General features: G+C 38.4%; 1 protein-coding gene across 1 annotated transcript in view; it reads left to right on the forward strand.

Annotated features, from left to right (window-relative positions):
* The window catches only part of NEB (nebulin), a 213,883-nt gene that overhangs the window by 37,070 nt on the left and 150,252 nt on the right, over window positions 1-26,561 (forward strand). The window contains 21 exon segments of the mRNA XM_047871695.1: window positions 1,284-1,481; window positions 3,123-3,230; window positions 4,711-4,809; window positions 5,579-5,683; window positions 5,772-5,879; window positions 7,248-7,559; window positions 7,659-7,865; window positions 9,909-10,013; window positions 10,711-10,818; window positions 12,628-12,939; window positions 14,060-14,266; window positions 16,057-16,161; window positions 17,481-17,588; window positions 18,753-19,064; window positions 19,893-20,099; window positions 20,561-20,665; window positions 20,820-20,927; window positions 21,573-21,884; window positions 23,021-23,227; window positions 25,144-25,248; window positions 26,243-26,350. Of these exon segments, the coding sequence (XP_047727651.1) occupies window positions 1,284-1,481; window positions 3,123-3,230; window positions 4,711-4,809; window positions 5,579-5,683; window positions 5,772-5,879; window positions 7,248-7,559; window positions 7,659-7,865; window positions 9,909-10,013; window positions 10,711-10,818; window positions 12,628-12,939; window positions 14,060-14,266; window positions 16,057-16,161; window positions 17,481-17,588; window positions 18,753-19,064; window positions 19,893-20,099; window positions 20,561-20,665; window positions 20,820-20,927; window positions 21,573-21,884; window positions 23,021-23,227; window positions 25,144-25,248; window positions 26,243-26,350 (3,546 nt within the window).

Here is a 26,561-nt window from a genome sequence, read left to right on the forward strand (position 1 = left end):
ATAGCTTTTAAAGAGAATCTTTTAAAGCCATTTGGACCTTTGACAGCATTTTATAGACGCAGATATGTGTGAACTGATATGAGCATGAACAAAAGAGTCAAAACAATTTAGTCAAAAACACTTCCCCACACTAATCCTGTTGTGACATTGCTTTATCAGTTTTTCAGTGTTCATGCATACTGTCAGAAAATTTCCATATTTTATTTTTATAAACCAAAGTCTAGGTTTTATAATTAAGTGATAAGTTTATTCAGTAAAAGTAACTGCCCACAAAATATTTAGAAAGAAGATCGTATTCCCTAAGAAAGCCAAAAGATCAGATCATTTGCAAAAGGAATTTCTACAGAAGACTTATAAGGCATATTTATACTTACTAGCCTAGGTCACTGTCTTTAATGCTTATGTGATTATGGGGAGATATAATGGTTTAGAATTTTCTAGAGGCACTGGGTCAGAATTTTTCTCTTAAGGTAATTGGTGAATGGACATGATAAAGCTGGGGCTTTGACCTAATTAGCACCCTAACATTCCAGAAAAACAGCCAATGAAAGCGCCTTCTGAGGCCCAGTCAAGGCATTTGGTTTATGAGAACACTGTAATAAGTGCCAAGGTTACTTTAATGGCTCAGTTTCACAAACTTTTCTCCTCTGAGGTCTTATTACTGCTGCAATCTGAAGCTTCTTTTAAATTGTTACCAAAATTAAGCTTGGTATGAAAAACATTTGGGATTCTCAGTGGAGCTTATCTACTGTCAGAAGCATAGTCAGGTTGAAAAATCAGTAACCATTTAAAGATGATGTTAGAAAAGCCAAGCAGTCAAATGTACAGTACTATTCATGAAGTAGTTATTTTATATAATCGGAAGTATGAAATGATTGTCATAGAATTCTCATCAATTAAAAAATACTTCCTTATTCGAAAACAATTCAAAGTTGAGATGGCTTTGGTAAAAATAATTCTTGTTAAAAGTCCTTGAAAACCCCTGTTTTAAAATAAAGTAATACCTGGTTGAAGCAGAAGCTGTGGGCTCCTAATGTATGGCATTGCTCTTTGAGCTAAAAAGAGATTTGAGAAAATCTGTCCATGTATGATTTTTTTTGGGGGTGGGGTGGGGGGAAGCATTCAGTAATGTGTAACATATGAACAAATTATAGGAAAAAATAAGTACTCAGATGTTTGAATGTGTTTCTCTAACTCGTGTTTGTTGTTTATGAGCGATTTCTGTGCTTTTCTGGAAATCCATTGAAGATTTGCAGTAATAAATGGAAATTTCCTATTCACAGCGTGAATATCGTAAAGACTATGAGAAGTCAAAAACCATCTACACTGCACCTCTTGATATGCTCCAAGTCACTCAAGCTAAGAAATCTCAGGAAATTGCCAGTGATGTGGACTATAAGCACATCTTACACAATTACAGCTACCCGCCCGATAGCATCAACGTGGATCTTGCCAAGAAGGCTTATGCACTACAGAGTGATGTAAGTAATCAGTTTTTCTCTATTCCCTCTTTCTAAGGTAGAAACTGAAGTAATCTTTAAGTGGAGTCATGTTTTTGACAATTCTCAGAAGTGTGTGCATTGTCTTCTGTATGTAGCAAGTATGTAATGGGAAGATGACCTTTGTGATTCTATGAGACCATGCCCTCCAGAGTTAGACGTGACTAGCATGAACCCATCACTATATCCCTTCCTTGTAAAACTAGAATAAACGAATTGTTTTGAGAATTTGAATTCATGCGAAATACCTAGCTTAGTGTCAGGCCCTGGTGAAGTCTCAGTAAACATTCACTGTTATCATCACCATTGTCACAAAGATCTCCTTCATTATTATCAATTTTTTTTATACAGGTAGCTATCTTATCTACTTTTTGTTTCTTTGAGCTGGACTACTCTATAGACCTCATACATGTAGAGTCACTTGGTATTTGTCTTTTTGTTACTGGCTTAATTCACTTAATGTCATGTCCTCAACATTCATTCATGTTGCAGCATGTGTCAGAATTTCCTTCCTTCTTGAGGCTGAATAATATTCCATTATATGTATATACCAAGTTTTGTTTATCCATTTATCTTCCAGTGGACATTTGGTTTGCTTCCAACTTTTGGCTACTGCGAATAATGCTTCTATGAATGTAGGTGACAAATATTTATTTGAGACCCTGCTCTTAATTCTTTTGAGTATTCATTCAGAAATGGAGTTGCTAGGTCACATGGTAATTCTATTTTTAATTTTTTGAGGAACCACTCTACTATTTTTTACAGCAACTATACAATTTGAAATTCCCATAACTAACAATCTTACTTTATGCGTTATTAGCTTATTTAGCTCTTTAATTTTGCTATGTTTCTTTCTCCTAAGTAGATTGTAAGCCTCTCAAAGGCAGGAAACAAATAGTTTCTTGATTTTTTTTTTATTCCAATTAAAAAGGCCCACACTAAACAGCAATTTGAATTTTGTATCTAGAATGTGAGTTTTAGGTGCCTCCTATAGCCAGACAATAAGAGTGGCCTATTATTTTAATAACAATGAGTAACTGTCCCCCAAATAGGAGTAATTCTAAATGATAATGACCTTCCATAAACAAATTAATGAGTGTGACTATTTTAATGTGCATTGTTAATCAGTGCAGAAACACTCCTAAACTAACCATTACATATGAAGGGCAATGTGTGCAAACACATATTGCAAACTAACTACTATCAAATCTTATCTAATTAGAAAATGAGCGAAATTATCCATCTTCAATGTGGCCTTCAGCCCTAATTTGACTTAGAGTTCTAGCGAGCAAACATTTCACATTTGATTATCTAAATATAACAATTTTATTTTTTCTTTGAAATACAGCTTGCAGGGTAGCATTTGTCCAGTTTGGAACTTGAGTTCCATAAACTTCCCTTCAGTTGGAAATAAGGATCAAATGGAATATATGCCAGCTAGAAGAGCAGTGATAACCTAAGGGCTGTTAAAATCTCTCACGAAGGAAATTTTTTAAATAACCTTAATGTACAGAGGAAGAAGCTTTTCAGAAATCCTAAAAACATCCTTTTGGGTAAAATGTTAATGGTTTTATGAGTAAGGATGATGAGCAAAGAACAGTAACCTTTCTCTTGGTGTTATAGGTTGAATACAAAGCCGACTACAACAGCTGGATGAAAGGCTGTGGCTGGGTACCTTTTGGGTCCTTGGAAATGGAAAAGGCAAAGAGAGCTTCAGACATCCTGAATGAGGTAAAGCCGTCCTATGTGCTACATACAGAGAGAGAGTTGGGAACGTGCTATGTTAAAGCCCCCAAAACCACGCAAGCACCTTCTTTACTGCTTCATTCTCTAGTAATTGTTGCTGAGATTGAAACAAACAAACAAACAAACAACGTACCATATGCATGAATTATCCAGGTAGATAAGCATACCCCTCTATGTCACCAAAATCATTTAACCATTCATGATAAAAATATTTTTAAACAACTTTATCAAGGTATGATTTGCGTACCATAAAATTCACCTATTTGAAGTGCACACCTTGACAAGTTTTAATAAGTTCGTATAGTTGCACAGTCATCACCATAATTGAATTTTAAAATGCTTGTAGTATGCCAAAGTTTCCTTGAAAAATTCCTGCTTCCATCTTCAACGCCAGGCAACCATAGATTTGCCTTCTGTCTCTATAGTTTTGCTTTTCTAGAAATTTCTTTTGTATTAGACTTTTTTTCACTTAGCACCATGTTTTTGCATGGGTCTGCAATATTTTCTGTATTACTGAGTAGTATTCCTTTGTATAGCTATATTGCAGTTTGGTTGTCTAACAGTGGAACATTCCCATTGCTGTCAGGCAAATCCATCATCAGGGAGGGTAGCCAAATAAAGAAGGAATAGAGGTGCTGAGTGAGGGTTTTCTTCCCACTCAAGTTTCTGTTCTGTGCTTTTGCTTGCTTTTGGTGAGCAACATTTTATCAGATTTTTTCAAAAAAGTTCTAGGTTGGTAGTTTTCAGAAGTCTGAAGCTGGGTGGTGCTACTTTGTACACAGAAGTGGGATGTATAATATGCACAAAGGAAGACGACCGGGAGACTAGATGGAGAAGAATATAGGAATGTAGCTAGCAGTTGCCAGCTTTGAATGAGAACACCTTCCAACATCGTCTCTCCTGTGGCTCCTCAGCACTTTAGTGACAACCTGTGTACTAAGCACACGGGGGCTGCAGAACAAAAGTCCTCCCTCTCCTACAGGAACCACTCACTGTTACCCTAATTCTTCTGTTCCTCCTCCCTCAGCCAGAGAGCTTCTTTACTTCTCTACCTCGTTGGAGTGACAGGAACTTGAGAACTTGTTAGTGACAGGCAAAGACAATCCAGATTTCCTTGTGTGCTTTTCTGGTAATCCTTTAGAAAACTTTGTGGTGTTTCTGGGTTCTGTTTAGCTGACAGTACCCTCTTTCATTTCATTTTTCATTTCATAAGTAAGAAAGAAACTCTGGTTCCTGAAAGTTGTATTGGGCTGTACTGCCCCAGACAATCCAAAATTAAGCCAATTTTTAAAACACTGGCTTTTGTATTGTATTCATCTTTTCCCCCAAGCCAACCAAGAATCTGTTTACATTTTAAAATCAGGAAAAATCCTCATCTCTCCAAAATAAATTTCAAGGATTTTTTATATATTAGCCTTCAGTGAGAGTAAAATTATTGTTTTTCTTTTTTAAATTCACCAAACAGAAAAAATACCGCCAACATCCAGACACTCTCAAGTTTACCTCGATTGAAGATGCTCCGATTATAGTACAGTCTAAAATCAACCAGGCTCAGAGAAGTGATGTAAGTATTAATCCTATCTCTATTTTAATAAATATTAATACAAGTACATTTGTATTCCTACTATACTGATTACCTGTAGTTATTATGCAGTCTGAAGAGACTCAGTTTTGTGAGCAACTGTAATTCTCCCAGCCTTTCATTAATAAAGCATACCTAATTCATATCTTTAGAGTATTATGTATTCTGGGTTCACTGTCCTTTCAGCCATTTAACATTGCCGTCCAAGGAGAAGGTAAGAGGGACTTCTCTTGACGACAAAAAACAATACAAACCTATTTCTGGAAAAGACCAGGAAAATGAATATAGGCAATACATCTTATGGAGGAGTCACATTGTAAGTCAGAGCTAAGACAAACATCATATAAACTACCCCTAAGTCCCATCGGTAATCCACAGATATAATATAGATGGTTTGTGTATCCTACCCAGTTAGCCTCTTCTGTGCTGACCAAAGTGTCTGCAGGTTAACATTTTTATCAGGTCACCTCCCTGGGCTAACTTCCACGAGATGCCCCTAACAAAATCCAGAGGTTCCTCGGGCATACCTAAGGACCTTTGCCAGGGCCGAACAGGCACCAAGATAGGGGACCCTGTACATTGCATATGAGACTTTGAAGGCCTACAGATCTTTGTGGGTGGATGTGGGGGTGACACAGGGAATGTCTTTCATAAAAAGCAACTCTGTGCGACATGATCACTCTGAAGTTATTTTCCTGTGTCATTTAACCCCTCTTCCCTACTTTGTTTATGCACTTTTTCCCTCTTTCAGGTTGCCTACAAAGCCAAAGGAGAAGAAATGCTTCACAAATACAGTCTGCCAGCAGACCTGCCCCAGTTCATCCAGGCTAAAGTTAATGCCTACAATATCAGTGAGGTGTGCACATGAGCTCAGATGCTGATTGCATGTGAAGCCCTCTCTAAATGTGGCCTGAGTTGTAGTCAGATGACTTTTTTTCTTTCAGAGTATGTACAAAACAGACTTGAAAGATTTGAGCAAGAAGGGATATGACCTGAGATCGGACGCAATTCCCATCAAAGCTGCCAAAGCTGCCAGGCAGGCGGCGAGTGATGTAAGTCGAGCCGGTGGTCACCTGTGTGTAACTAGAAAGTGTGGGCAGGGTGGACTTGTTATCCCCAAGTCACCATGTCTGTTGTCCCTAATTGGAAGCGAGCCCTTCTTAAAACTATTGAGAAGGGGAAATTCCCTAAATAGACTTGAGTTTTCCTGGGGGTTAGGATTTGTAGAATCTTTACTGGCCAGTTCTCATCAAACACCCTAAGTTAAAGGTCTCATCCATATTGCTACACAGATGCACGTTATTTCTCTTGTGGAAATAAGTCACTCACTGTTTAAATCCTTATAGCCTCCTGGTAGTAAGATTTTATCTCAAAACTTGCTTAATTTATATGAATTCCCTCTTTGCCTTACTTCTTTTTACTTCATTGCTTCCAGAGATGGATGAATTGGCCCCAAGTTTCACAGTAATCATTAGGCTCATGAAAGTTAGGAATTTTGTTAGTCTTTGTTTCTTTTCCTCATCTCACTTTCACCCAGCTGTGAGCTAGTTATTTTCCTCTTTGAGAGTTAAAACAAATTGACTCAAGCCCCTATCATTTGACCTAGAGCTGATGGGGTACCCTCCCCCTCAGCTTGCTGCAGATATTCTGAGGTTTATTGTCTTTTCATAACTCCAGCTCCTGGCTTGCACGTGATGGTTTTTCTCTGGCTCACCTGGACTCCCCTACTCTAGATTCACTTCTCTTTCTGGTCTGCATGATCCAGAGATGGAACACAGTCCCCTGTTTTGGATTCCCCTTAGGTCCCAAGCACAACCTCACTGATTGTTTGAAATGAAGTTGACTTTGCACCAATGTAAATAAGTTACCATTGAATAATAAATATCTGTATCCTAAAAGCCCTGCCATCCAAAATTTCTTACCCACCCCCTTTCTCTGTGGGTACTCCTCCAGCTACTCCCCACCCCGACACATACACACAATCCTTCCTTCACGTCTCTGCTTCTCAGTTTCCCATGCTTCTTCCCAGATCTCCCCAAGCAAGTTCACTTCTTCTCACCTTCTTATTCAGAGCTGATTCGTGTTTACATACAACTGGTTCTGAATCTCTCTTTGGATATCCAAAGACTTATTAAAATTCTACTGCTACTATAATTCTATCTTGTCACTGACGTGAATTATGGTTAACACCCCCATCCCAACCTCTCTTGGGTGGCAGAAGTAGCTATAGACAATCAAATGGGCTCGATATAACATTTTAATTTTACCAGGCTACATTTCAAACTGTATACAAATGAATATCTAATTGTTTGGTTATTGAAGTAATTTCTGGGGAGCTCCATTGCTTTAAATCATGGTCTCATTGTTCAGTAAAATCTTCATAACTACATTTTAAAATATGCCCACTTTGTTTCCAATAGGTTCAGTACAAAAAAGATTATGAAAAAGCCAAAGGGAAAATGGTTGGCTTCCAAAGTCTCCAAGATGATCCTAAACTGGTTCACTATATGAATGTGGCCAAGATGCAGTCAGACCGGGAGTATAAAAAAGACTATGAGAAGACAAAGACGAAATACAACACGCCCCATGATATGTTCAACGTTGTGGCAGCTAAGAAGGCTCAGGACGTTGCCAGCAATGTCAACTACAAGCATTCTCTCCATCATTACACCTACCTGCCTGATGCCATGGACCTGGAGTTGTCTAAAAACATGATGCACATACAGAGCGATGTAAGTGACACTGCACCAGACAGTCCCCCTCTGAGGTCAGAACCTGTGTGAGATCCTACCACTCGGGGCACTTACTCCTCTTCTTTCCCATTGCTGTAGAACGCCTACAAGGAAGACTACAACACCTGGATGAAAGGCATAGGCTGGATACCTATTGGCAGTCTGGATGTAGAAAAAGTTAAGAAGGCGGGTGATGCCCTGAACGAAAAGAAGTACAGACAACATCCAGACACGCTCAAATTTACGAGCATTGTGGACTCCCCAGTTATGGTCCAGGCAAAACAGAACACAAAACAAATCAGTGATGTAAGTACAATGAAAGAAAGGGGGCAAAGAACGGAGGGAGGCTTTAACAAAATAAACAGCCGCTCAATTTTTTTATTCTGAGCCAATAATTTTCCTTTTATTTAATTTAAAAATTAAAATTCTTTTTAGTTTGGGCACTAATATTTTCATTTTATTCTATCTTGCTATTTAATTTCCTTTTTAAAACCTCCTTTTTGGCTTCCTTTGAAATACTGCTATTGGATAAATTTGTCATGATGACCAAGTTCTGTAGTACTACACATGTGTGCCTGTGTGCACATACACACAAAACTTAAGCTTAAGTCCCAGACACTTTGGCAAATATATCATATTCAATTCTATATTAAGTTGCTTATATTTGCTTTTCATATGTAAAATACTAACACAGGGAAGTAACTCACATGGGTATATGATTTTGCATCTCAGAATTCATCATATATAAATATTATAGAGACTTTCAAAACCTTAGGTCTTAGAGATTAGTATATTGTTTGTCTGCCTGTCCATGAACAATGTATATGATCTGGCTAAAGTGAGATCCAAAGGAAAGTTAGATAGAAGAATTAAAGGGATATCAAAAGTATTAATTTATTCATTGAATGAATGTTTTTGAATACCTTCCCTGTGCCAGGTACTGTATTACATGTTGAGGGTATAAAGATGACATAGACAAAGATTAGTGAGATATAGGCTATGACAAAGATATAAGATAGGAGTATAAAATGGCATGGACAAAACCAGAGCATTGTCCTACTGAGAGGTGAATGCTACAGGAGAGGTATGTGCCAAATAAATATAAGGGAAAGAGGTAACTGCCTGCCAAGGCTTCCCTGGCAAATAAGGGAAGGGTGCATTCTTGGCAAAAGAAAAAAAACAGAATGACCGTCAAGAGGTAATGAGTGGAAGGACAATGAAGGGTTTGGGATTGTTATTTCATCATTGAGGGTCTTGTGTCCTAATTTATACTCTGGACATTGTGGGGTGGGTAATGGGAAGTATTGAAGATCTTAATCCTTGGAGTTGCATTATCAGACTTGTGTTCTAAAAGATAGCTCTGACAAGTGCTGAGATTGCATTGTTGAGGGGAGAGATTGGAGGTAAGGAGGTGGATTAAAAGCACTGACAGAAATCTAACAGAAGGCTCCTTTGGGCTTCAACTAAAGCAGTAGCAATGGGAACGGAGATGTGTGGAAGGTAGAACTGATGAGATTCTGTGAATGCTGTGAAAGCTTAGCTATGGTTTCTACAGGCAGTGAGGAAGTAAAGATAGCTCTTGGATTTCTGGAATGAATTATTTAGTATTTGAAGGTTCAAATAGATATCAGCCACTTTAGACTTTATTTATGATAAATGCATACCGGTTTATATGTGATGTTGTACATAGACGTGCCTAGGGATTTATAGGATTAATGACAGTCGAGATTGGTAATCTACTTGTGATTTCAGTTGGGTTTTAGTTTTATAAATTAAGCAATTTCTTTTCTATTACCAAGAGGAGGATACAAGTTCTATACCATGCACTTAGATGTCTTTCAGACATCTGTAAAAAGATAAAGTACGGTAAATATGAAATGGTAAACCTTTTGAGTACATTGGGTTTATGTATAAGTGCCTTCATATACTGAAGAAATTACTATGTGGTTTTACTGCTGCAATTATAATTGGGAAGTTTTTAGCAGAAGTGAAAGACTCATTCTAACTGCCATTTTCTAAGACCTTAAGAACTTTTAATGCCACTAGCAAACACTGAACGTTTCTGGCTTGGGTGAATCCTGTTTATTCATGATAGGGTTTCACATTTGAACTTATTTTCTATTCGTCTCAGTCAAAGATTCCTGTTTTCTATTTTTCTCTCTATTTTAATACACAAAGCTTTGGGATCTTTCTAAAGACAAAGTGTTTGAGTTTTTTAAAAATAGGAAAATACCTTTCATGATTTTGAACAATAGGAATCATGGTCGACTGTGCTAAGTGTGCAATTAAAGCCTTTGCCGTTTTTGTGCTATCTTTAATGCATTTTATTTTTGTGATTGTGTGTTGCAGATCTTATACAAAGCTAAAGGAGAAGATGTGAAGCATAAATACACTATGAGTCCTGATCTTCCTCAGTTTCTCCAGGCCAAGTGCAACGCTTACAATATAAGTGATGTAAGTAGGGTTTTTGATGGTGTGTGAAATCCAGACATGATGGTAAAATAATAGAATTTTAGAGTAGAATGGGGCCTTGATAATTATTTAGGTCAATTTCCTACACACCCCGTATGAAGCCTATCTCCTGATGATGGCTTTCTGCCTCTTGAGTCAGCCTTTTCCAGGGCAAGAAAACTCAAAAGGATATACCATTTTCCCTTACATGGAGCCCAACATCTGTTCCTCTAAAACCTCGGCTTATTTTTCCTAGTTTTGCAAATAGAGAAAGTTATTATCCTGCAGAAACATAGGAATAAATGAAATCCTTTTATTACAATAATACTGAAGTTTCTAAAGCTAACCACTTGGTCTTCCCTTGACCTTCCTTTCATAAGACTAGATAACTTCATTTTCTGCAGTTGGTCCTCACATACCATGGTTTCCAGAATCTTTATTCTAGATCCACTCCAGTTTCTCAGTATTCTGCTTCAGTATGTAGCCAAACCAGGTTTGGGTGAGTAATTGGTAGAGTCCTATAATTTCATGCTACACACAGTGTGATATTTTGCTAACGTGACTTCCTAAAACAGAATACGCGATAGGAGATTCCTTTACTGTATAGCTGGAAAAGAATGAAACAATCCCAGCAACGGAGGAGTCACTTTAGCTGATTAATACACAGCATGCTGACATCGTTTTTCCTTTTATATCCCAGGTCTGTTATAAACGGGACTGGCATGATTTAATAGCCAAGGGCAACAATGTGCTGGGTGACGCTATTCCCATCACTGCAGCCAAAGCATCCAGAAACATTGCCAGCGATGTAAGTAAAAATTTTAGGTGAAATGTGGGTGATTGCCTTTTTAAACGGTAATCAAATGTGTGCTTGTCTAAATGATAAAACAGTATGTTGAATTAATGACATTCAAATTCTCCACAAAATATTGTTTTGAAAACCTGTCATTTTTTCAACATTCTGTGATTCTTTTCAGTTGACCCCACTTGGTAGAGCTGTCATAAATCTGAAAGCCACTTTCTCCCCGATTCATAGCCCAAATTACCTTTACTGACACATTACCCTGACAGCCCACATTTATTTTCAGTGAGAACACCCTAACTGACACTAACACATTAAATTCAGATGACTGCCTGCATTATAATTGTATTAAGAAGATTGCAAAGATGTTATATAAAATGTAAAGATCTTATAAACCAAATGGTTAAAAGGCCCATTTTTCTAGAATATAATTTTGGCTTATGTAAATTGATGCCCATTTCATCTGTAATAGGAAAAGTATACACTTACATTTCTTCCCGTCATTGAAACTCAAAAATTTCAACAAGCAGGCATGCCCTGTAGACTTCACTGTCACATACTATTTTGGAGGCTACAATCACGGTTTAGGAAAAGAGGAGAAAGAAACCACCCATGTGTACAGACCACTTGGGAGCTAGTGGTGTAAGAATTCTACAACATTCCTTGTAGGGATGCCACTGAAAATGTGTTCGTCAAAGATTTGCACACTGTTATGAAATAAATTTCTAGTTTAAGGACAAAGTGAAAGTCTAAAGTACGACATTATCTTTTTTATTTTTTTATTTTTATTTTTATTTTTTTTAGAGCTTGCACAGAGCTTTGTCTAACATGCCTAGAAATGAAATGTCTTGATAATCCAATTGCCTGCTAAACTCTTGTTTATAAATCAGTGCATATGTGACAAGAGCAGGGTATCTGCCGAGTTTAGGTGGATTTGCATTCTTTTACCTAAAAATTGAGGTTTTGACCTGTTATATACAGTACGACTCAATCTACATCCCGTCGCCAGTTCCAGCAGTGAGATACCATGGGCTGCAGAGCTTTTGTAGTTAGGTCTTTACTGATGGGGAAAGCTCACAGCCATTCCTGCCCTTACTGCAGTTCTTTAATTCCTCTGCAGCTGCTTCAGCAGTGAGCTTGGTAAGTAGCTGCTGAGAAATGGGTGGGGAAGGCCCAGCTCCCTGCCCAAGCATCTAAATTGATGCCACCTAGAAAGAAGAGGGTTTTTATTTTATTTGGTCAGCCTGAGACAACAAAATAATGTTTTCCACCCCCACCCCAAGAAAAACTGAGTGTGAACTTGCACATGGAATCCTTTAGAGTTTCTTCTGCATCTGTTACATACGTATCACTTGGCCAATGGGAACAGCAGATGGAAGATTTTCTTAATTTCTAATATTCTGTGATGTATGATAACATTCTATGATGGTGATAATATATTGGCTTGGGAAAATTCACACCCCTAGGAAACCAAGAGGTATTGGCCTTATATTTCGAATGTGTCTTGTTTATACTAAGCATGAAAATTCAATCGGCTTTACGTAAAGTTCTATATGCAAATGCATTTGTAGGATTTATAGCAAAGAAAGAAACAGGGCTTGAATTTATCATGCTACCCACTTGTAACCCAGCAGTATTGGATATAAATGTTTTCAGTCTGAACTTTCTGGAGGCAAATGGGGGTGGGTGGGTATGGTTTGCACTTCTTGTACAATCTCCCAGGAAGTCACAATGTTCTAAGTGCCTTTGTGTATGAATATACTTGCTATACCTATCAATGCCTAGGACTTTGCTGACCAAATTTTGCCTTTGCAGTATAAATACAAGGAAGCTTATGAGAAGTCAAAGGGAAAGCATGTGGGTTTTAGAAGCCTCCAGGATGATCCCAAGCTGGTCCATTATATGAACGTGGCAAAGTTGCAGTCAGATCGTGAATACAAGAAGAACTATGAGAACACCAAAACCAGCTACCATACCCCTGGGGACATGGTTAGCATTTCTGCTGCAAAGATGGCCCAGGATGTTGTCACCAACGTCAACTACAAACAGCCGATACATCATTACACATACCTACCCGATGCCATGAGTCTTGAGCATACCAGGAATGTGAATCAAATTCAGAGTGATGTAAGTATGTATAACATAACAGATCCAGAAATGTTGGTGCTTGAGCGACAATCATTTCCTCCCATTTTAGTTGACTTCACAATACAGTGATATTTGAAAAGTGCATTTTTCAGGGCACCTGAATGGCTCAGTCAGCTAAGTGTCCAACTCTTGATTTTGGCTCAGGTCATGATCCATAGTCATGAAATTGAGCCCCAAGTCCAGTTTGGCATGGTGCCTGTTTGGGATTTTCTCTCTCTCTCTCTCTCTCTCTCTCTCTCTCTCTCTCTCTGTCTCAAAAGAAAAAATATATATATAATAAACAATCATTATTGAAAGACTAACAAATGCATGGTAGACAATCTATGTTTTGCTGGCTTTCTGTGCTCCTATTGAAGTCATTGACATTGTCTTTATTATGGATCAAAGGTAAAACTTATTCCACTAAGTATATAAACCACCTTGATTCTCAACAAGAGGAAATGGTTGCTGCTTAAGTGCTGATATTCTTTATTCTTCTGATCCCAGGAAAGTGTTTTTTCTTTTTTCAACTAAAAATCGCACTCTCATGCATGTTAATCTATGTAATGAGTCATCTAAAATGAACCAGGAAGGCTTTGTGATTGCAGCATGATTCATGGAGAGCTGCATGGGGAGGGTGTTTAATATTCAGGGCATTTCCTTTTGCAGGAACCAGATTTCTGTAAGAATCACCCTCTGTAAGGGAAGATATGGTATTCATTTATAGTTGCTCAATAAAGGTGTCTCTCCCCAGCTGGGATCAGGAATAGCCTAGGTGGGCAGTATGGGTGAAATTCAAAGTGGTGGGGTTTTCAGTGAAATCAAAAAGAAAGCCCAATTTATTGTTGAAAGAGAAATTTTTTTTTTTAGTATTACCCATGGAAATATGTGGCCTAGATTCTCTCTGCACTGTATAATGCACTCTAACAACAGACTGCTTTTTCTTATTACCAAATTCTGGGTAAGAAGCTCAGTGGCAGACATAATGAAAAGCTTCTTTATAGACATGAGCGTGCTGAAGGTGTTGCTATTCATTTCCTTTGGATAGAATTGAAGGTTTCAGAGACATCTTTTGAGTATTCTGTTGGATATCTCCTCATATGAGATTACTCTTTTACAGAATGTATATAAAGACGAGTATAACAACTTCTTCAAAGGCATTGGATGGATCCCTATTGGTTCTCTAGAGGTTGAGAAGGTCAGGAAAGCAGGTGATGCTTTAAATGAGAGGAAGTATCGACAGCACCCAGATACCATCAAGTTCACAAGTGTGCCTGATTCCATGGGCATGGTTTTGGCTCAGAAGAACACAAAGCAGCTAAGCGATGTAAGTAGTTTCCCTTCAAAAGGGTTTGTCCGTGAATAACACCCACTCCACCATCCTTCTTTAATCCAACACTTGAAGGTGCATCTGTGTTAGCATATCAACTGCTTTCGGGGTAGAATAGGAAGGTTTCACTTTTGAAGCAACTTGGAACTTGAACATAAAGAGAACAGGGAAGGGAGAAGGAGGATTTTCCAAAGTTGCTTTATTTTCCAAATATAGAGAATATGTACTATTTATAAGCAGACCCCTATCATTATACACATGAAATGAAATAAAATGATTACTCTTATCATCTGTGATTCCATCTGAATGGTAAACCAAGCTATTTATTGCTCTGAGTTGCAACCGTTCTACCTGGCTACACGGGGAGAAGGAGCAATGTCCTAATCCTCTTGCATAAGAGCTTTGTGTTCTGAAAAGCAATCCCGAGAGAGGCCTCTGGGGAGGAGGTAAGCAGTTTACTTTCAAAGTCAGCTGAGTCTCATTTCTGAGCCCAGGTCTATCTGGACCCTTGCTATCTCTACCCTTGGTAGAGCCTAATCACAATATTTGGTGCTTCATCGCATTTGATAATTTCAAGTTCTATTAAAATACCTCCACCAGAAAGAGAAGAGTAAGTAAAAAGCAAAGATGTGTATTCTTAGCCCCAGATATTAGAAGGTGGGGAATGCTTTGCTTGGCTCAGATCTGAGGATTATCTGTGGATTTTCTCAGGCCAGTCTCTGCTTTCACATTACCATGGATATTTTGAGATTAATTCTTTTTTAGTGGCAATAAACGTGTAAATTCTTTTGATTTCTTTTGTACCGAGTGAGAGACTCACTGTGTTTTTCCAGTGAGCTAGGAGAACTGCACACTCACTAATTGTCTTCCCCATCCCAATAAATGCCATCAACATCTACCCAGTTACTCAAGCCAGAAACCTGGATGTTATTACTGATGTCTCCCTGTGTGATCCCTCCATCAATGCATCTGCTGAGCTAGCCTCCTAAATCTCTCCCAGCGTCCTATGGAGCACTTTTCTGTCTTCCAGCTGCCCACAGTCCTAGTTTGGGCTTCCATATCTCTCATGGACATCTGCATGGTATCTGGACTCCCTGTCTGGGGTCACCCATGACCACCAGAAGAGCTATCTTAAAATATAAATCACATCCCTCTTACACTTTAAACTTCTTAGTAACTGCTCCTTGAACATCTAAACTTGTTACCTTGGCTGAAAAGGCCCTCAGTTCTGTGGCCACGTTCCCCATCCTGTTGAAGTCTGCCAGACTCCCTCAGCACACTCTAGCCCTGTGACACAGGCTGCCTTCAGTCCCTTACTCTAGCTGTGCCCTTTCCAGACTTGAGAGCTCTGCTTTGGCCTGGATTCCTCCCCTTTATTCATCTGGGAATAAATGTCACCTGCTTAGAGAGCCTTTGCTGACCATCCTTGTTTCTTTCCTAAAGTTATTCTACTTACAACACATCATACACTCTAGCTCTTACAGTTTACATTTTTATTCTCTGTCTCCTCTACTGCACTATAACCTTCAAGAAGACATGTCTGCCTTTTTCAACAATTTACACGCAGAAACCTATCCCCCTACCTAGCCCATAGTGCTGTCCAGTAAATATTGGTGGAATAAGCAAATGGATAGGTCTGCTAACATCCTGCCATTTGATAGTACAGGTATTTGACTTGCATATGGCAAAACATGAATGATAACCTTCCTTTTTAAAGGAGTGTGTGCTTGATGAAACTTACATTATGTTAACTAATGACATTTGCATGCTGCCTCCTTTGTTTTTAGTTGAACTACAAAATAGAGGGAGAGAAACGGAAGCATAAGTACACTATGGACCCTGAATTGCCTCAGTTTATTCAGGCCAAGGTCAACGCCTTGAACATGAGTGATGTGAGTATTTGGCCTGTTGCCAGTCTAATATTGCTAACATGGGCCTCCTCTTTCCAGTTCTGTATAATTCTAGCAGTGAGAATTTTAAGGAGTATGGACCTTTTGAGTCTCTGTTGGAAAGTCATTGTGAAAACATGACTGCTGGTTAAACCTGAGGCTCCTCACCCCCTCCCCTGTCCTTGGAATGTCCATTCTGCCCACCATTCCCACAGTAGGAGACATTTTCAAGGATGCAGCCTTGATAGAGCAGTATGTCGTTGGGACCATCTGACTGGCATACGTGACTGAACCCAGTTAAGGCCTCTGTATAAACTTTAAAGATTGTGGTGGGCAGGTGAGGAGATCTACTTGTCTCATGGCCGCCCACGACAAGCCTTGTGTGTAAGTTCCCTTGTTTGTTAAACCTGTCACCTGCCAATCTGCAGTGGTCTCCCTCTTTGTTCGGTCTCACCTTGCCCTCCATGTATGGGGGCCAATTTTTAAATCATTCAACAGTAATGAATAGTCTGTAATAAGCACAAGTATTGCTTTGTCTAATTTTTCTTTCAGTCATTAAAACTTGTATAAAAGTTTATTAATTTTCTTTAGAAACTCTTTTTTGCATATAAATAGCCTCTTGGGTAGTCTAGATATATAATTGGTGGTGATGTTTAAATTCACTATTATGGGGGCGCCTGGGTGGCGCAGTCGGTTGAGCGTCCGACTTCAGCCAGGTCATGATCTCGTGGTCCGTGAGTTCGAGCCCCGCGTCGGGCTCTGGGCTGATGGCTCAGAGCCTGGAGCCTGTTTCCGATTCTGTGTCTCCCTCTCTCTCTGCCCCTCCCCCGTTCATGCTCTGTCTCTCTCTGTCCCAAAAATAAAATAAACGTTGAAAAAAAAAATTAAAAAAAAAAATAAATTCACTATTATGAGTTGTTTCCTTTTGCTTTAAAAAAAAAGTTGGTAAATTCTAACTTAAAAATGTAATCAAACCTGGATAAAATTGTTCATTTCTTAAAAGATGTCTTAGTCATTCTTCCTAACATTCTAGGCTCTTTTGTCTCCAAATAAAATTTTTTGGTACTCATTTCTATACTTTTGGTTTATTTAAATTTTTTTCTGCTTTTGTAAGTAATATTTAAGCATTAATTAAATCTGGGTGGTACTATATCTGAATTTTTTATTTTAGTTTTCATACCTTTCTATAAGATTAAATTGCTTCATTATAAAAAATACAAGAAAATTAAAGTATTACATGCTTATTATAGAAAAGTTTGAAAATGTAGAAATATATTCAAGTAGAATAATAAAATAATAAAATACTCTTTCCTTTTTTCAAGTCTCATTATAAAGCAGACTGGAAGAAAACTCTTGCTAAGGGCTATGATTTGAGACCAGATGCCATTCCAATTGTTGCTGCAAAAAGTTCAAGAAATATTGCTAGTGATGTAAGTCTAATCTGAAAGTAGAAAACTCTTCTTCTATTTTTAAAACCTTTACATGGTATACGAGGATATATGAGGTAAATTAGGAAATAAAATATTATAGTATTAAAATATTTCCTAACATCCTAAGTGTCAATGAATTATATTACTTTGCTTTAAAATCCTTAGAAATTCAATACAAAAAGAAAATTTTTTAAACTGTGAAAAATGTTTGGTGCTCTCATTGAAGTTGGAAACTGCTTTTTATTTGAATTTTTTTTCAAGAAAAAAACTTTGGCATACTAAAATGTCACTAAGTCAAAAAAAGTCTCCAAGTATTTTAAAAGAATAAAAATTTTTAACATAATTTTCACAAAGAAAAAATATGATAAAATATAGGGGCACCTGGGTGGCTTAGTTGGTTAAGCATCCGACTTTGGCTCAGGTCATAATCTCATGGTCTGTGGGTTCGAGACCTGCATCAGGCTCTGTGCTAACAGGTCAGAGCCTGGAGCTTGTTTCGGATTCTGTGTCTCCCTCTCTCTCTGCCCTCCCCTGCTCACACTCTCTCTGTCTCTGTCTCTCTCTCTCTCTCAAAAAATAAGCATTAAAAAAAATTTTTAAACTGATAAAATATGGAAAACCAGGAAGAATTATAGATTTAAATGAGAGGATTTTAGTTGCTTACCTACTTTTTGCTTTTTATAAATTAAGTTATATTTTCTATATGAATTGATATAATAACTTGGTAGAGTAAAAATTCATTTGGAGTTGAATACACTAATTTGTATAAGAGCTCTGCTGAAATTTACTCAGGATTACACAAGTACTTTATAAAATAATGCAGTTCTTTTTGGAATTGATTATTAAAAAATATATATACACCAAATCCTTACTAAACTTTTCAGGAACCTTTGAGAATACTCAAAGAATCTACTTATAAATAATCTAGATGTAAACCACAAATTACCCCATTCTTAATTATCCCCAGAGCAAATCTCAAGACCCTCCATTAGAAATACTTTCCTAGTTATTTATTTAAAAATACTAAAACACTTAGATGTTACCTGCATTCAGACCAAATTTGGCTATTGCTTAATTTGTTACGTAAATTCAGTATAACACTTTAGTATTTCCTATAATTGACCCTATCAACCTTCTGTCTGTTTGTCTTTCTGTTTAATATAGTTCAAGTATAAAGAGGCTTATGAGAAAGCCAAAGGCAGGCAAATTGGATTTCTCAGTCTTCAGGATGATCCTAAACTGGTTCATTACATGAATGTAGCCAAAATCCAGTCAGATCGTGAGTACAAAAAGGGCTATGAAGCCAGCAAGACCAGGTATCACACACCCTTGGACATGTTCAGCGTGACACAAGCCAAGAAATCTCAGGAGGCTGTTACCAATACCAACTACAGACAACCCTTCCACAGCTACACTCTGCTGCCTGATGCCTTGAATGTGGAGCATTCCAGGAATGCAATGCAGATCCAAAGCGATGTACGTAACAGTCAACACATTGTGGGCAATGAATTAGTTATCCGTTTCTAGCCAGTGGGAGGGACGAACAAGAAATTGGCAATTCCATTTACCTCATCTTAAACCTGGCCGGACTCACTATAATTAGGGATCCTCTCCAGAATTTGGAGTTTTAGAATTTCACTCATGTGAACTATATATAGCTTTAACATTTTTGTTTTAGTTAGTGTGTGTATGTGTGTGTGTGTGTGTGTGTGTGTGTGTGTTAGACACAGTATATGATATATTCTGTGAAAAGCTAAGAGGTTCAAATGAGTGCAATATACTGTCTTTCCAGTGTAAAATTCTTCTACCTTTTCCTCCAAGAAAGTTAAATTTAAAAAGGAATTATTGGGGCGCCTGGATGGCGCAGTCGGTTAAGCGTCTGACTTCAGCCAGGTCACGATCTCGCGGTCCGGGAGTTCGAGCCCCGCGTCAGGCTCTGGGCTGATGGCTCAGAGCCTGGAGCCTGTTTCCGATTCTGTGTCTCCCTCTCTCTCTGCCCCTCCCCCGTTCATGCTCTGTCTCTCTCTGTCCCAAAAATAAATAAACGTTGAAAAAAAAAAATTAAAATAAATAAATAAATAAAATAAAAAGGAATTATTGGGTCAGGTTTTCCTGTTCAAAATCACCATGAATTCAATCACTTTGTAATTTGGTTTCTTTTCCAAAAGATGGCAGGGAATAAAAAGCAGGTTACTCTCTTTTCCCTCTTTTTTTTTTTCTTTTTGATAATGAGTAAATTATCTAGCCAAAGAAACTCACGCTCTGACTGTTTCTGAAATGAAAATGTCCTTTTTCATTGTAAAGAATCTATATAAATCCGACTTCACCAACTGGATGAAAGGGATCGGCTGGGTCCCCATAGAGTCACTGGAGGTGGAGAAGGCGAGGAAAGCAGGAGAGATTCTTAGTGAGAAGAAGTATCGCCAGCATCCTGAGAAGCTGAAGTTCACCTATGCCATGGACACAATGGAACAAGCACTTAACAAAAGCAACAAACTGAATATGGATAAGGTAAGAACCCAACTGCTGGCCTCATTCCGAGCCAGCACTCAAGTCATGAGCCTGGCGGTGCCACTATAATCTTCATCAGCATTTTTAATCTTTGTGATGGTCTTGGTGGTGGTGGGAGGGGGAATTCTGTAACTTTCATCATGTCTGGAGAGCTCTCACATACACTGATCCTCAGACCATCTGTGTGCACTACTCAGAGGGTGTGACAGAACTGCAAAACTCCATGTGGTGTGAGGTTGGGGCAACATGGCATGTGTTGTTTCAGTGGAAGGAGACTCCCTTCTTTGATAGGTTTTTCCCTCGTGTGTTCAGTCTCATCACCCCATCTTCTTGCCGTTTTATCCATTTCCCAACATCAGATTTAATTTCTTCTATCATGGAGATGTGAGTCTGTTTCTCCTGATAGCACTTTCACAAACTTGTCCTGCCTTACAGTCATGTGCCTGTCCTTCTTGTTGCAGAGGCTCTACACTGAAAAGTGGAACAAAGACAAGACCACCATTCACGTCATGCCAGACACTCCTGACATTTTGCTTTCCAGAATAAACCAAATCACCATGAGTGATGTAAGTAGATTGACAGCAACAAAGTGGGAGAGAAGGTTGGAGGGAACGAATATTTATGGGATGCCTCTCTTTTACATACCAACTGCTTCAAAATCAGGATTCCCATTCGAACCCAAATAACAAGCTGCAGGTGTTATTCTATTTTGTCATTTAGAAACTGTACAAAGCTGGCTGGGAAGAGGAGAAGAAGAAAGGATATGACCTGAGGCCTGATGCCATTCCAATAAAGGCTGCAAAAGCCTGTAGAGACATTGCCAGTGATGTAAGTACTTCCACTGGGCTTTCTTTAGGCTCAGCAAATGAGACGCAAATGAGCCAAGTTCCTGTGCATATTCAAGAGCTGCAGTCAACTCTACCTAGTGTTGGTGGGATTATCATCCATGGAACACACAAGACACTTTCCTTCACCCAGTCCAAGTACCCTCTAATCATTTGTTCATTATTTGATGTAAAAAGTAACTGGGTCATGTTAAGACAAGTTGCTTTTAGAGTATTCAGATCATTTATAGGCAATTCTGGGTGAATGTAGGGATGCAATCTACACGTTTTACCCAAGAGACCCATGATCTGGCTCTTTCCTGAATTAAAGATGCACCAGGAGAAATTGTGCCTGTAGCCTTTTCTGATTAGACACCTGAGTAAGGAAAGATGCTTTCTAAAGCACCCTAAAACAACTTACTTATGCATCTCTTTGATTAATTCTGAGATCATTTTCTTTCCATGGAGTCAAGTCTGGCAAGAAATTTGAAGTAAAAAGATTTTGTTCACGGCCCCCATGAGCTTCTCTCTAATTGTACAGTAGCTCTAAAACTGTACACCTATGACAAATCTCATGGCGTCTAATGAATTACATTTTGTTCTCTTTCCTTCACTAACTTCATCACCATGCTTTCTTTCCCATCCGCAGTACAAATACAAGCAAGCCTATGAACAAGCCAAAGGAAAACACATTGGCTTCCGGAGCCTAGAGGACGACCCCAAGTTGGTGCACTTCATGCAGGTGGCCAAGATGCAGTCAGATCGGGAATATAAGAAGGCGTATGAGCAATCCAAGACCTCTTTCCACACCCCGGTGGACATGTTCAGTGTGGTGGCAGCCAAGAAGTCTCAGGAAGCAGCCACCAACACCAACTACAGAAATGTGATCCATACCTACAACATGCTTCCCGACGCCATGGGCTTTGAACTGGCCAAAAATATGATGCAGATTCAAAGTGATGTATGTGACAGCCATATCATTTGTAGAATATTTACTCTGGATAATAAGTGGATCATTAATGACCCTAAATCATTACGAAAATCCTGAAAGAAATTCATGTGTAATTTCCCACCAAATTGTTTATATGTATTTTTTAACTTAGATTGAATTTATTTCTTTTAACAAAAGGGGATAAATTCTAGAAACTAAAGTCTTATTTTCCAGCATTCTTGCTGTGAGGATTGTTGAATGCTGGATCCAGCAATCGCAAATGAAATTTTGTTGCAGAGAGCATGCTGAAGGAAACCTGTCTAGCAAAGAGAGTCAGAAGCATAAATAGCTCCTGATACAGAAGTAAGGGGAAGGGCAGAAAAGTCAGATAACTTGGTAGCTCCTGCCCCTCACTCCTAACCAGCTTTCATTCCACTCCTTCCAACTTTGCAACTTGCTGATGAAACTTTGAGGAGGTGAGGGCTGAGGCAGCTACTGGAATGAATTGAGGAAGGAACGGAATTCAGCTAGAGAGACCATTTATTTGGTGGCTCTGAGAAGGGAATTTAAATTACAAACCAAAGGCAGGCCACACCAAGCATGTGTTTCTCTTTGGGAATATTTGAGCTGAGCTATTATGTACCCCACCCCTGGCAATTAAGTGCTCATATAAAACCAACCATGGCAGAGTTGTAGAGGACAATATCAGAATTGGTGGGGGGGGGGGGGACCAAAAAATTTGCACAGAGTACCAGTGAGGTTTCTGGCATACCTGAGAGAGTTGTAACAGTGGTGGGTGAGCAAAACTTACAATGAAAGAGAGAACCAGGGTCCCAGTGAGTCCTCGGTCAACCAAGGGAACTTGGGAATTTTTGTAAGAAAGGCCAGCATCATTCCTTTTCTTGAGAGAATAGTCATGTAGTAGTTTAGTTGGTATCTCTTAACATTTTTTCTTTAATGAAGGCATTGCGGAAAATAAATCACAAAGATACTACTGCTTGTTTTTAATTGTTCGTGCAAGAAAATGTGAAAAAATACTGTTTGGGGACAAAAAGAGTTGAAGTTTGTTATGCTGTTGGTTGAACACTTAGGGAATATTAAACACCCACTCATAGTCCTTGGAAGTTTGGGTTTCTCCTCATCCATGAACCTTTCCTCTTTTGCAGAATCAGTACAAAGCTGACTATGTTGACTTCATGAAGGGCATTGGATGGCTCCCTCTGGGCTCCCTAGAAGCTGAGAAAAACAAGAAAGCCATGGAGATTATCAGTGAAAAGAAGTACCGCCAGCACCCGGACACTTTGAAGTATTCCACTTTGATGGACTCAATGAACATGGTTCTGGCCCAGAATAATGCAAAAATTATGAATGAAGTAAGTCATTTGTAATGTGATAGTTCCTAAGCATCAGGAAAAAGCCAGGCATTCTTTTTTATTTTATTTATTTATTTATTTATTTATTTATTTATTTATTTATTTATTTAAAAAAATTTTTTTTTCAACGTTTATTTATTTTTGGGACAGAAAGAGACAGAGCATGAACGGGGGAGGGGCAGAGAGAGAGGGAGACACAGAATCGGAAACAGGCTCCAGGCTCTGAGCCATCACCCCAGAGCCTGACGCGGGGCTCGAATTCACGGACCACGAGATCATGACCTGGCTGAAGTTGGACGCTCAACCGGCTGCACCACCCAGGTGCCCCAAAGCCAGGCATTCTTACATTTGACCTATGGGTTTTGCTAATAGTTTTAGGGCATTACAATGAATGTTTATTCGACTTCGCAAAAGGAACTTGTGGTTGGGGCGCCTGGGAGGCTCAGTTGGCTAAGCATTCAACTTCAGCTCAGGTCATGATCTCAGGTTCATGAGTTTGAGCCCCGAGTTGGGGTCTGTGCTGACAGCTCAGACAGAGCCTGGAGACTGTTTCAGATTCTGTGTCTCCCTCTCTCTCTGCTCCTTCCCTGCTCATGCTCTGTCTCTCTCAAAAATAAATAAACATAAAAAATTTTTTAAAAGGGGGGACTTGTGGTTAAAAAAAATGGTAGAAGTCAGTCCTAATTCGTGGCCTCCCAAATGTTTAGTGAACCAGTTTTCCCAACAAACATAACAAAATAAATATGAGTTGTTTCTTTTCATGCACATTTTGTAACAAAATCTTGTTTGTCTAAGATGAAGTTGAGTAGAAGTTCATGATGCTGAATCAGCATATTGTTTGCCTGATAACAACTGGGTATTGCAGCCCACCCTGTTTCCTAGCTGCGTCAGTGGAATTGAAGAAGACTCTTAGATTATGTGGCTATGGCAGCATTCGGAGCCGGGACCTTCTGTGGGCAAATCATGAGAGCAATTGTTCTCCCATCAGTAGTCCCTTGGATCATTAATTATTCCACCCTTTAGAAAAGGCTTACTGTATTTTTAAAAATTTTTAGCCATAATGAATATCAGGACCAACAAACACATCAACCTGGTACTTCTCTAAGTTACAAATAATAAAATAATTGCAACAGCATTGTTGTGGATCACGATTTGAAATGCCATTGATTAGCAAAAGAGAAAAAAAACTATTTGGACTTTAACATTAAACAGTTGCATAAAATTATGGTTCTACTTGTACTAGAGAGAGCTGTATTTTACTAAGTCTCTGAGTAAATCCCTTGGAGTCTTCTGAGAAAGAAAACTGATTGGTCAAGATGACCGTTGCCTTTGATAGGGACTTGCCTAAAAGACAAGGCACAAATCTCAGTGCCTCTTTTAAGATTTAGTATTTAAACTCTCACAAGCTCACATAGACCTTTCATTTATTTTTCAGCATTAATGATTTATTAACCATTTCAGAATAATGATGCTAAAGTAAGAATCTTCATCCTCTTATTGCAAAGTTGTGGAAATTATAGCCCAGACCTGCTGTGTGTCTTTAGGCAAGGTACATTGCTTCTCTGGGCCATAATTTCCTCAAATCTGCAACAAAAGGATTCAACTGATGACCACCAAGATATCTCTCAGTGTAGCATTTGCTATTTCTATGATTCTCATCTTGGCATCATTTTACTTTCCATCTTACATAATCTCTACTGTCTTGTTTGAATGAGTATCTTTTCCATAAAAAAAAATAAAATCGAGTTAATAAAAATACTTAAAATATTGATGTGTATATACATATACATATATACATATGTATGTGTGTGTGTATATATATATATATATATATTAAATGAGCATATTTTAAGATTTGTAAATACTAACTTTCCTTTTTTCCTTTTTTCCTTTTTTTTCTTTTTTAAATTTTCCAGCATCTCTACAAACAAGCATGGGAGGCTGATAAGACCAAAGTCCATATTATGCCTGATATCCCCCAGATTATTTTGGCAAAGGCAAATGCAATTAATATGAGTGATGTAAGTGTAATCCCCCCTGGTTTATTTGAACCAGTATAAACAAATAAAGTAATGTCTCAACTATGAAGAATGAATGTTTTGAAAATAAGAGGAATCCACAAATGACAATCTTTCTCTTTCTAACCTTGCTTTGCTAAGAGTTGGAGCAGGCCTGTCAATGAGACTTGGGCCCAGCAGTTAGGAATCTGAAGGGCACTTGGATTTTGTTTGGGGGGGCGGGTATGCCTCCTCAAACTAAGAGACCTGGCAGGAAGAGAAGGGCTTGCCCCCTTCCTCTCCCAGAAGAGAAAAAGGAAGTGAAAATCCTAGGGCTCAGTTCCTGTAGTCTCTCTACCAAGCCTTTGAGATGGTCCTAAAGAGGGGGGGTCTCAGGGAAAGTTAAATGGAAAGGGAAGATGAACATTTTGAAGAATTTGGAGCAAGCTCCATAACAAGGAATGTTCCACACTTAGTGTTAGAAAATGCGTAGGTGTTTTATTTCACTTCCTTTCTCAACCTAACCATAGTTGCTAGAAAATCTCCAATCCTACCAGTGTTTTTTCTTCTCTTTGAATTCCATAAGGATTTAGGATTGATGACTCCTTTTTGGATTGTAAAATCCACACAATTACATAAATAAAAGTGTCACTTGCAAAACAGTGAAGTTTTCTTTTGATCTAAGAGAATGGTTGTTTCGTAGTCTTTCCTTGACTCTTAATTGATAAAAACGTTATCAATTAGAATCTGCTGGGCTTTAGCGGTTTTAAAAAGCATATTTACAACCTAAGAGATCATTAGCTGTTTTTCTGATGGTTTCTTGAAGATAAGTTTGGGTTTGTAATAGACTTTTTCCAAACACAATTTTGTTATTTGTAAGAACATTTAGCCATTGAACCACCAAGGAAGCATTCTGCTTAAAAATAAAAATGATGCCACAGCACTAGTGTTTACTCTTTTAAAATAAGCCCAGGCTTTTCTATTTAGAAGAAAATTATTCCCTTGCCTCTCTTTACAGAAACTCTACAAACTTTCTTTGGAAGAATCTAAAAAGAAAGGCTATGATCTCAGAACTGATGCAATTCCTATCAAAGCTGCCAAAGCCTCAAGAGATATTGCAAGTGATGTAAGTCTGCAGGAAAACACTCACCTTTGTTTTGTTTTGTTTTGTTTTGTTTTGTTTTCTAATTTACCAAAATAATAAGGGCTGAGTTTTGGAAACACCCAATGGATAAAATACGGGGGGAACAAAGCATGCCTACTAACAATGGCCTCCTATTCAATGAGTACCTCTTAGGTTTGCTCTTTTGTTGTCTCTGGTATTTCTGAAAAAAACA

The sequence above is a fragment of the Prionailurus viverrinus genome, chromosome C1 (assembly GCF_022837055.1).
Source record: "Prionailurus viverrinus isolate Anna chromosome C1, UM_Priviv_1.0, whole genome shotgun sequence".
In the NCBI taxonomy this organism is placed as follows: domain Eukaryota; kingdom Metazoa; phylum Chordata; class Mammalia; order Carnivora; family Felidae; genus Prionailurus; species Prionailurus viverrinus.